Below are 12,297 nucleotides of genomic sequence, written 5' to 3' on the forward strand. Positions count from 1 at the left end.
ATTGTTATACTATCCGATTTTGGTCAATATAAATATAAAATAAAATTCCCAACAATACTTCAATATTTTACACGTAAAAGCAACTCCAAAGTCAACATTGCTGCTTCTTCTTCTTCTTCTTCCTTTTTTTTTTTTTTCCTTCCTATTTCATTTTCTAGCACAAAGAAAATCGGCAGCAAAAATGATGGGCTCGGCCCTTGGATTACTTGAATGTGACACCATTGGCATCACAGATTTGAATAAATTCATTTGATAATCATTCTAAAGTTTCATTAATGCTAATAACTCTGAATTTGTTTCACATCATTCCTAACTAATCTTGACTTTTGTGTAAGCGATGTTTCCCTATTAAAATGTAGAATTAGCTCAAGTAGTAATTTTGGGGTTAAATTATGATTTTAGTCCTTGTATTTTAACTTTTAGTTTCAACTTAGAATCTATATTTTCATAAATTTAGTAAAGTTTCATATAAGTATACTGAACAGAGGGAAAGGGAAGTTTGAAAAAACAGATATGAAGAAGACCATAAGATTAATACTGCTTCAATGAAATCCATAGATATATAGTGAAGCATGATATCAAACAGTTATTCCTGGAAGTGCAAAATCCTAACTCTCAAATTTTGATCCCAAAAAGTAAGAAATAAATCAAAACCGCGAGCATCATAACAACCGACATGGTAGAGAAAATTTTTCATTCTTCTTTGCCCATTGCCATCAAGAACTCGCCTTCGCAGACGACTTCCCCCCCAACATATGCCTTCCCTTCCATTTTGGCAATTCCAAACTTCTTCTGCAACTTGACAAGAGTCATTCGCATGACCAATGTGTCTCCTGCGATCACAGGTTTTCGAAACCTCACTTTATCGATACCAACAAAGAAGAAATTTTCGCGAGAGCCTCCCACCTCTGGTTGCAGCATAACTATACCGCCAGTTTGAGCCAGTGCCTACAAACCGAGCAGTGATATAACATGCCTAATAAGTATCATAAAAACATGAAATCCGATTCAAGTTTTAAAAGATCTTGTGAAAGTTATTGAGAAGTAAACTGTAAAAGGGTGTGTGATTCATGAGAAAGACCAACCGTTATACTAGAGAAGATTTTTACGAAATGAAAGCCAAGAAATATGTTATTCCCGTTTAACAACAATTGCTTCGTTTGTTTAAGCTCCTCAACTTCATCAATAGGAACCTTAATAATCTCTACATTCTACTTGCCCAAGATTAACAGTGAACTCAAATCTTGGTTCAACGAGGTGTCTAAACAAAGCATCAGCGATTGTTTTGTCCCTTGGGAGATTTAATCTCTCTTTGGATGTCAATGACGAGTTCTTTTTTTAATTATTCATGACTTATTTTGCTTGAATGGGACCCCTTTCTTCAGGGTGTTACCATTTGTGGGATTCGTTATTTTAGTATGTCCTTGTATTCTTTCATTTTTTCTGGATGAAAGTTGGTAATTTATTATAATAAAAATAAAAATAATACAAAGCATCAGCAACTTTGTTTATTAAACCGAGTCTGCCTTGAATGTCAAAATCATAACCCATCAGTTTTTTAATCCAACGGTAATAGTCCCCACATACTATTACATTGCTCAAGCAAACTTCAAGGACTTGCTAATTTGTCCAGATGATAAACTTGCACTCAAGCAGATAAGGTCTCCGTTCCTGAACTAACACAATAGCCATCAATAGGATGCCTTCAAATGATGTTTCATCTCAAGGTAAGAATGTGGTTATAATATGTCAAGGTCAGCCCTTGCATCAACACAGCCCCTAGTCTAGTACCTTGGAAAGCATTAATCTGAATAATGAGAAGCTGGGGCAAGAACTACAAATGCGGTTGTAGGCTCATTTGCAGCCTTCAAATTCTAAGCTACGACTTCCACATCTTGATTTTCGTGAAAACTATCCCTTTTAGCTTGTTTGGTCAGGGCCAGAGCAAAAATTCCATCTTTGGCAATAAACTTGCAGGAGTAGCCAATAAGACCCAAGAGTCATGACGTACTTAGGAGGATCACTTTACCATTGCCTTAATTTTGGGAAGGTCTGCTGATAACTCATATATACGTCCTAAATTATGCAATTTGGTAAAGGGCAAAAGAACATTTCATTCAGTTAGATTCAGTTAGCAACTTAGCAATAAGCTGTTGACGCACAACCACCTCGAAAACATTTACTTGAAGTTGGGCATGTTCATCAAAGTTGGGGCTACAAAATTTGAAATAACCAAAATAATTGAACCTAATTCTTTAAATGCCTCATCGAAGTATTAACACTAATATTCCCAACCATGTATTATAAGCTGCAAATCCACCACACATTGACTAATTTACTAAAGAAGTTTAGTGGCAACCTATCAAAAAAATCCCTGGGAAGTCTCTCGGCTTTCTGAAACATAACATATACCATAGGAGAAGACATTTGATTCTAAAACTTTTGAGTACTGGGAGATCTTTACATTTTTAAAGAGAATAAAATGAGAAGAAGAATAGGGAAGGAGATGCAAGAATTCCGGTCTTCGAGGCCTTGCTCCCTTGTCTTTGTCCTTTGGGTTCTTGGGGACTGAATCTCCTCCTTATCCTACTGAGAGCTTCTCTTTCTTTCTCCTTCAAGCACTTGAGTGCCTCCTCAAAGCTCCAAGTGTGAAGTCAATTGTAAAAAACTTGTGTGCATGTATATAAATCTTCAATTTTGGCAAAAATTTACAGTTCACAAAATATTCATTAAAAGCAACAGTGGATGAGATTTTTCCCATGAGGGAAAAAAATTGTCAAGCTATATAGGATTTCATCCTCTTCATTAAGGTAGTCAACAAACACAAAAGGAATTCATCCTTCATGCTCTTAAATCATATGTGATCATCAACTAAACTGAGAAAAATTCCTTCCGTAGCTTCCAACCTTGTGTGAGAAGCTTCTTCCTCTAGGTAGACATTAAAACTAGCAAAAAAAATCCTTGCATAGTCAAACCACGCTTGAGAAATTCCGACTCAACAAAGTCCTTTTTGCAACAATCTATTACCATCAATGGGTGTTAATTAAAATTTAGAAGAGAATTAGGTTCATGTTCATCACTCAAGCCTTTCTAGGCTTGTCTAGAGCTTGAGACAAGGAAAGTCGTGCAGGTATTTATTAGGGTACCATCTAACAAGAATCAGGATCTGAAATACAAAGGATTAAGAACTACAAGATAAACCAGGTATAAGGCACTTGGAACCTCCCCTCTTGAGCATCCTAACTCAAGTGCTAAATCACTCAACAATTGTTTGTCTTCGATCCTCCTCCCTCTATTTAAAACCAAATACACAAAGTCCCTATCTAATTACCCTTATGCCCTTACTAATACCATATTACTTCTAACCATAAACCCCTATTAGTTCTTTGATAGTATTCTTCAAATGAATAGGTCCTAATTCCACAGTGATGCGTGTGGTGGATTCCTTGAAACTTCAAGCAAGACCCTATCTAGAATGGATTTATTGGAAGCAATAAAAAGAATAGAGAATTTGAGCGAATTTGTTCCAACTGAGGTGTGTTTGCCTTCATCATCGAAATTGATTCTTCATCAAAGATGAAACCTTTTTTTAAAGGTGATAACCATCTGGGTTTATTTGGCCAAAGTTCATGGACCCACTCCCATTGACCTCCTCCGATAAGAGGACACAACCCACAATGCTCGATGTTACCAGATCAATAGGTATTTTGGGACCATACCCTTGAGCAGCACCCTCCGACTAATGCATTTATCCTTTGGCAACTATTCCTTGTTCATCACCAAAAAAGGCATATTTTCTTTTTCTAACTTTTTCCCTCCCCTTCCACTTTTTTCACCATCACCCCTTTTCCCGTATGTTCTGGTACTAACAACTCCCCTTTCCATCCTTTTCCCTTGGGTCATGAAGCTACCTCTCCCTCTCACAAGTTTTTACCCGCTCCATTTTCGTAAGACCTTCCCTCTCTTGACTTTGACCCAGCAATACCTCAAATTCAAGTGGATCAACCCATTTGTTGGGACCTTTCTTCTTTTGACAACCTTGGTCCTTTTCCCTCCGGCACTTTCTTAACCCACCCGACAATCTTTTAACCATTGAATTTGCTCCTCATCTAAATCCACCCAGCCCAACCCCAAAAATTGTACCACACTTATATCTACCTAACCCGATCACACTTACTAAAAGCCACAAAAAAATAATCATTAGCCCAAACAATCTACCCCGCCTTTCCTCCTCGTGGGAACCAATAACTTGACCTTGAAGATTTCATATCTAGACCTTACCCTGCTTTTCCCCTCCCCCTCCCTCAACTTATCCTAACCACCTCCCTTTGTCTATCACTCCCAACTTGCCCAATCTCCCAACCATCTGATATTTCGTCGCTCAAGGAGCTAATCAAGGACATATTTCTATTGAAAGCAACCCAAACCCATCTTCATTTCAAAGTTCCTTGGCTTGAGAAGAAACGTCTCTGCATTATGCCTATTCCTTCAACTCTAAAAAGTAAAAGTGTGCCCAAAAACAGAGCATATTTGTAAGGGAACTTTTGAGCCTTGTGTCAAATGTCAATAATGACAAAAATGCTTCGAAGAAGACAAAGATAGGTTGATCATGCCTAGATGATTATTTTCTCCTGGAAGGTTTGTGATTTGGAATCATGGGAGAAGTGAGCTCTTGTTAAATCTCTCATTCTCAAATATAATCTAACTAATGTTTTTCGGGAGGCATTAGTTAAATTGGCTATTAAGGACAGACTTATAATTAAATCCTTGTGGGTGTCTTGACATATTGGTTGATCTTCATTAGAGCCAATTGGTTTTTCGGGAGGCATCATAATTATGTGGAATGAACCGTCTTTTGAGGTCTAGAAGTTGTTAAAGGTAATCATTTCCTATCTATACACATCTCCCTTGCTTATGGGTTCACTTTCTGTAGTTGTGAGGTACCTATGGCCCTTACCTTCTAATTCACAGGAAAGAGCTCATTTTTGGCAGGAACTTGAGAATCTATCTTACCTTTAATCTGATAATTGGCTGCTGATGGGATTTTGACGTCAGTAGATGGACCAATGAAAATGCAGATGGGAGTCATATAACAAGAAGCATGTAACTCTTCAATTCCTTCATAAAAAACAGCTCTCTCATCGACCAGCGTCTACATAATGGGCTCTTTACTTGGTCTGATTTCAGGGATTCCCCCACAAATACACTGAATGACCACTTTGTTGTCTGAAAAGGTGATCGGTAAATTCTCAGATGCCTCAATTAGAAGACTTGAAAGGCTCACATCAGTCCATGTTCCCATTTTCTTATTACTTGGAAGTTCTACTTGGGATCATTCGGAATATTTGGTTTCAACATCCTTCTCTTCCACCTCCTGTGGATTATTGGTGGAAAAATACACCTCTCCGATTTTGTCCAGGTCATGGTTTTATATAAGAACTCAAGGGTCTGAAATCAGACAGAAAAAGTCCTAACTAACAGCAAGGAAGAGGCAGGAGTTCTCCATCCGTATCATAAAATTCAAAGGAACATGTTGAAAGAACAACTTCTTCTAGTGTGTTGCTAAAGAGGAAGCTCTCTGGGGACATGAATGCAAGACAAGGGCCAAGGGGTTAAAAGATGGAAATATCAATTTCTCCTTTCATCGGTTAATGGCCACAAAGAAAAGGAAAAATACAATCACCAAAATTTTGTCTGCTGATGGCACTAGCATACTCATGGATGCTGAAATTGAGAGGAATTTTATCTTCTTCTTCACCAGATATACACAAAGAACCCTAGTAGTCGGGCCCTCTGTAATATTACTCATTGGGCCCCTATATCAAATCATCAGCTTCATAGCATGAATGTGAGTTCAATGAGGAAGAATTTACTTACGTGTTTTTGAATTAGGCACTAACATATCTTGGTCCTGATGGTTTCTCTGCTATATTCTTTTAAAAAAATTGGTACATTGTTAAAAGTGGCATAATGAGAGTGTTCCAAGACCTTTTTAAGAATGAGATTACCAATGCCTCACTCAACAAAGCCTAAGTATGCCTCATTCCAAAGAAATTGGACTCTCATACAGTTAATGAACATAGACCCATTAGCCTCACCTCTTTCCTTTATAAGATTGTGGCTAGGGTTCTTTCGGAGAGATTAAAGAAGGTTCTTCCTCATACTATCTCTGCTTATCAATTGGTTTTTGTTGAGGGAAGACTTTTCCCAGAAGACAAATCCTCAATGCTTCTCTATTGCCAACGAGCTTATTTTTTTTTAGTACAATTGGGGGTGGGGGATTCGAACCACAAACCTCGTGGTTTCTAACACACTCGGATGCCAATTGAGCTATGCTCGGTTTAGCTATTGCCAACAAGCTTATTGATGATTGAAAAAGAATAAAGAAAAAGGGTTATCTTATAAACTTAGACATTGAAATGGCCTTTTTACATAGTTGACTGGAATTTTCTTGACAATATTCTAGAAGCCAAAGGCTTTAGCAAAATTTGGAGAAAATAGTTTAGGGGTTTTATCTCTTCAACAAATAATGATCATCCCCGTGGTAAAATTTTAGCTTTAGTGAACTTCGTCAAGGTGATCCACTTTCACCATTTAAGAAAAAAAAAAGGATCACCAACTTTCATTGAGAAAAAATGAAAGAATATAAGGACATACAAAAAACAAGTCCACAAAACCCCGTTAGAGAAAGAGTTTTCAACTAAGTAAAATGTTACCTAGAGAATAGTTAGTTTCCAACTAAGTAAGATGTTACCTAGAAAATAGTTACAAAAACACTATGAAACTGAAGCCCAAAGAGAAGGATGAAACCTCACCAAGGACTAAACCTCACTAGGGTCCCTATCCACATCTCTAAAAACTTTATTGTTCCTCTCCCCCTAAAGATCCCACAACAAAGCACACACCCCCGTAGACCACAAGAAACGACCTTTCTCTCGAAAAGGAAAATGGAGGAGGAATCCCCGATTGTCGCATGGACATCCCTCTGACGAGTAGCAAGCTAACACAAAATCAAACTCTTGCAAGTTGCAAGAAAGAGTTCTATACAGACCTCGCAAACTTGGTTAGGTGCTGATTTTTACACTAATCCCATGGGCCCTGGAAATGAATATTGAAGCACCAGTCTTTCATACATGCTTCTGTATTGACCAAAGTTGGTTAGGTGCTGATCCTTTATACTTATTCTTTGCTTTACTCTCTATCCAACAGTAAGTTCGCATCAGGGAAGGATTTATGGCACCATGACTTTCTGGGATATGAAATTAAGAAGGAATTTAAAAGACAATGAAGTGGCTGAATAGGCAGACTTGTATTTCTTGTCCAACATTCAAATTTGAATGATGTTGAGGACAAATGGGTTTGGACTTTCGAGAAGAACAGGTTATTTTCATCAAAATCCTTACTCAAAAGTCTTGACACTTCGATAGGGGACAACCTGGCTCTATTTACAAAGGTATTTGGCATGGTGATTGTCCAAAGAAAACTAAACTTTTCATTTGGAAGTTGGCTTACAGGACTATAATAATATAGGGAAAAAAACAAGTTTGAGACCAAAATACGTCACTCATTTTTTTAGTTTGTATAGCTGAACACCTTTTTGTAGGCTGATCTTTTCCATATGCCTATTCTTTCAATTTTTTATCTCATTGAAGGTTGTTGTTTTTAACAAAAATAAATAATAAATAAACAAATAAAACATGTATATAAATGCATAAAGTTGTTAGATTTTTCTTGTATAGAAATTGATATGTATTTTAAAAAGTGTAAATTTTAAAAGGTATTCTTGGCTATGTCCTAGATTTTTTTTAAAATGACGTGTCACTATGTTTGTATCGTACCGCATGTTTTTCTTATATCTATATCCATGCTTCTTAGATTTACATACTTCAACTGTATAGAATGACTTGAATCCAATGACAACAGTGGGAAAAAAAATAGCATCTCAATTCTTTCCAGAATGTGGGGTGCATACTTCACTCAGATACTTCATTTCCATCCAAACTCAGAAGTATAAAAAGTTAGTGGTGGTAGTAATTCTAATTCATCAATTCATCGTGACTTCATTTGAATAGATGGTAAACGGTTGGACAATATCATCTTAATCCTCAAAATTCAACCTCATGCTTTAGAACATACCTCAACCATGAGAACACCAGGCATGATGGGCCTCTCGGGGAAGTGCCCTGGAAAGAAACTCTCATTTATGGTGACATTCTTTATAGCAACAACCGAGACCCCAGGATTATATTCAATCACTCTATCGACTAAAAGAATCGGGAACCTACAGCAAAAGAAATCACAATGCATAAGAAGAAAATACAAAAAAATTCAAAACCCCATACACTCATAAAAACAAAAGGAGTTTTAACAAATACCTGTGGGGCAAAATTTTACGAATCTCATTGATATCCATGACAGTGGGAAAAGATGCAAATTCTGAGAAGAAAATGAAGTCAGCTACAAAAAGAAAAAAAAACAACAGAAACCCCATTTGAAATTAGAGAGAGAGGAGCTTACTCTTTTCAATGGGATCGTCATCATTATTGAGAGAACAGCGGAAAGTGGGAAGCGACTTCGAACGAAAAGAGAGAGAAGGAGATCTGAAGAGGGATTTAGAGTTTGTAGGAGGAAGAAGGCATCTGGGTTTGTTGGGGCATTGAGTATTGATGAAGGAGAGGAGAGAATGGGAAGTGGCAGCCATTGCTGTGAAAGAAGAGCGGAGAATTCAAAGCAAGTGAAGGGTGGGAATGAACAATGAGGGTGTGTGAATTATTAATGTTTAAAGTTACTTTAAAAATTGAATTCACAAATCCAACCTACACGCATCGGCCTTGCAGGTGAGAGAACGATGAGATCGAAGCGCTATTAACTATTTTTCTGTTTCTATTAAATTACAAAATTTAATACTATCTATAGCTCATTATTAAATTAAGAGGTTTGCATTTTTTAAAATTAAATTGGGTAGGATGTCTGATGTCTGGTATTTTAGTCTCAAGTTTGAAAAAAAAAAATGTTTAGTAGAATACTATATTTCATAATAATGTTAAAAATACTTACTTAGCTGAATTTGAGGAAAATATATGTAATTATTAAAGGTTAAATAAAATAATTGTTTAAGTAATTTAAGAAAAATATAAGGGTTTACTACATTAATGAGATCTATTGGTTAGTTTATTTATTTAGAGTGTTTCTAGAATTATTGAAATGTATGTACAACTAAAATTTAGATTTTTGGAAAATTTCTACCATTTACCTCTAAACTACGAGATTGGTTATAATTACAACCTTAAAGTTTCAATTTAATCAATTATATCTCTATAATTTTAATTCGAGACATTGGTGAAGGAGATTTGGGTGAAAATAACTTAATTCATTTAGCCTTATTGCAATCAATAAGAAATTATGAGAATATAATTGATCAAATTGAAAGTTTAAGAGTGTTATTCTAACCAACCTCATAGTTTAGGGATGGGATGTGCAATTTTTCGTAGTTTTTTTTATATTGATTTTAGATTTTCATATCGATACTCTCAAAATTATTTATATTTTATTCATTCATTAGAGCTATAGATGTCAACTAATTAAGTAAAATCCTGGATAATTTTTTATTTTAAAATTGTGTTAATGATAATAAAGTATAAGTTGTTTCAAAGGCAATATTTCAACTCAAGTTAACTTATTGAATTAAATATATTTATTAATGAATATTTAACTTTTACCGTCATTCAAAACTTTGGAACAAATTCAATAATAAGTGATTTTAAGAGTATTTATTTTAAAACAACTAATAACTAGTCACTTTCGTTGTGGGATCGAACGTTGGATCCTTTCATCACCATCACTACACTGAAATTATGATTCCCATCTCAATATACCCAAATCAAGTTTACAAAGCTCTTCATCAATGGAGAATTAGTTGAAAATTAACAAACATAAAAAAAAAAAAAAAGAGAGAGAGAGATAAAATTCATTGTACCATAGATTCGAGAACCAAGAAGGTTATCAAGGCAATTACCGCCGACAAAAAAGACACTGATCTGGTCATAAAGGCCACATAAAGCGTTTGATCATGGTCCTTGGCAAAAATTTTTAGATGAAAATTTGATGAACAACAAAAAAGAAAGAAATGGAAAATCTTACTATTTGCGGGTAAGTAAGGTGGTGGTTGGAAAAGGCAAAGAAGAACGAATGGAAAAGGGGAAAAAACGAATCAAGAGAAAATGAGAGAGGAAAAAATAAAGATCACATTTTAGTTTTGTTAAAAAGGGTAAAATTGAAATATAAAAAAAATAAGATTTGAATTCGAGTATTTGCTATATCTACAAAATCACAAACCTCAAACATAGGTTAGCAAAATACCTAATCTATTTGGTTATCAATTACAATTTCTTAAGAAAGATGGTATAAAATTTTAATTTTGTTAAGAAAATAACAAAAGAGAGTTTTAGATAAACATAAAAATAAAAATAAAACGCAAAATAAAAACAAAAAATCAAAATGAAAATGAAAAGAAAAATAAAAAGCAAAATAATAATAATAAAAAACAAAACATAATGGGGTGAGAGAGGCTCGAACTCTCGACCTCAGGATAACTCAGGAGCTATGAGACCTACGCGCTAGCCAACTGCGCCACCACCCCGTTGTTGACTCTGAATTTTCTATTTAATAACTTCATCATATTTTATTTTAATGGGTGGATGGTTTTTTTTTTTTTTGGGAAAGAAGAATGGAATTTCAATTTAATATTTAACTTTGTAATAGATGTATTAATGTTTGTGTTTTTTATTATAAAAATAAATAAATAAGGGCATTATAGATAAGAGCAGTTCTCTTTTAGTATCTTCAATTACATATAGTCTAGTTTAGGATGGAGTATATTTAAGATATGATTGTTTAAAGAATAATGGGTAAATGATCGTATTCAATTAACCGTTTTTAAATGAGTTTTTTTATTGGAAAAATAGTCAATCCTAAACTTAAACAAAATCTAAAGAAATAATGTACTAAATTGTCTTTGCCCAAAATTAAAAAGATTACCACATCAAATAAAGGAATCTTAAATTAAATCAAAAGAGACTAGGAAAAATCAATTTAAATTCTAAAACCTACATAATTGGGAGATAATATCTCGTATTTAAGGCTAAACAAACCTACAAACAAATAATCTCATTTAAAATAAAACGAACAGAGCATTAAAAATAAAAAAAAAATAATAAATAATTTGTGATTCGATGTAGAATTGGTTAAAATAAAAATACATATTAAAACGGAAATAGATAATAGGTGAAAGTTAAATACAAATATATGTTAGTAGGTGAAAATTAAATACAAATATACATTAAAACACAAAAACACAATATATGAGAATTAAATACAAATACACGTTAAAACATAGGTGATAATTCAAACCGAGTTGAACGCTTTTATAATTCGATATAGACATGGTTAAAACACAAATACATTATATATGATAATTAAAGTCAAACACATAAATAAAAACGTACATAAATTCATCGACGGCCTAATTATAACATGTTGGATAGACAATATCTACTTATTTAGAGAAAACAGCTAATTTAGTATCAAAGCTACATAGCGAATGTTATAATTAAGATCAAACCAGAAATTCGCTATCATTATTCTCCCATCATGTGATTGAAGTTCCGTAGCTATTGTAATATGCAATAATTTAGATCAAATCCAATTGATCAAAATAAAATAAACCATGTAAGGCTAAATTGTATGCAACAAAATCAACCAAAAGAATTGAGAAAACAGTACAAAAGCTCACAAATCTTTTTTTAAAAAATGTTCCTTCAATCAACTTAGTTCTTTTTTGGCGGGTCACTGTCCCTCTCAAACATCTTCAAAACTCCTCCATTTTAGTTGCCATAAAAAATAAAAAATAAATAAAAAAGGAAAAAAGAAAAAATATTTGGCTTCGGTCTACTCTAGTTTTGAAAATATTTTTCAATGTTATTTCATATACTTTTGGATTTTATCTGATTTCCCTTCTCAATCATTTGAAAACCTATATTTAGTATTTAGTAAGATCATATGCCATTGTTCATTCTTGGGATTTGTGCCTTAACATCTTGTAATTAATTTGTTATTTAATAATTATTTTATGTAATTATTTTATGCATAATATTTATGTGGTTGACATACTAGAAATAAATAACCTAAATGGTGTACAATATATAGATAAAGTTGGTGACTTATCCTAACGGCAGTATGAATACGACCCACTTTGTAATGGTTACAAATGATTTGATCCAAGTCGTTTATGTAGAGACA

At 34.1% G+C, this 12,297-nt stretch overlaps 1 protein-coding gene and 1 non-coding gene across 2 annotated transcripts; both read right to left on the bottom strand.

Moving 5' to 3' along the window:
- Positions 1 to 512: 512 nt before the first annotated feature.
- LOC120092139 (3-hydroxyacyl-[acyl-carrier-protein] dehydratase FabZ-like) lies at positions 513 to 8,867 on the bottom strand. Its single transcript, XM_039050390.1, has 4 exons — positions 8,518 to 8,867; positions 8,376 to 8,436; positions 8,137 to 8,281; positions 513 to 948 (listed from the first exon to the last, which is right to left on the bottom strand). The coding sequence occupies exons 1-4, from the start codon at positions 8,699 to 8,701 to the stop codon at positions 694 to 696; spliced, it is 645 nt and encodes a 214-aa protein (XP_038906318.1). The 5' UTR covers positions 8,702 to 8,867; the 3' UTR covers positions 513 to 693.
- Positions 8,868 to 10,554: 1,687 nt separating this feature from the next.
- On the bottom strand, positions 10,555 to 10,639 carry TRNAM-CAU. The gene is given in 2 exon segments: positions 10,555 to 10,590; positions 10,602 to 10,639. It is a non-coding gene; the product is annotated as a tRNA-Met (tRNA).
- Between the last annotated feature and the right edge of the window lie 1,658 nt (positions 10,640 to 12,297).

Source organism: Benincasa hispida, chromosome 1, assembly GCF_009727055.1.
Source record: "Benincasa hispida cultivar B227 chromosome 1, ASM972705v1, whole genome shotgun sequence".
Classification (NCBI taxonomy): domain Eukaryota; kingdom Viridiplantae; phylum Streptophyta; class Magnoliopsida; order Cucurbitales; family Cucurbitaceae; genus Benincasa; species Benincasa hispida.

Coding starts and splice junctions, on each gene's coding strand:
- LOC120092139 (XM_039050390.1), bottom strand. CDS start 8,701: ATGGCTGCCACTTCCCATTCTCTCCTCTCCTTCATCAATACTCAATGC. Junction 8,437..8,517: donor TGACGATCCCATTGAAAAGA/GTAAGCTCCTCT, acceptor TTTTCTTCTCAG/AATTTGCATCTTTTCCCACT. Junction 949..8,136: donor CTGGTGTTCTCATGGTTGAG/GTATGTTCTAAA, acceptor CTCGGTTTGTAG/GCACTGGCTCAAACTGGCGG.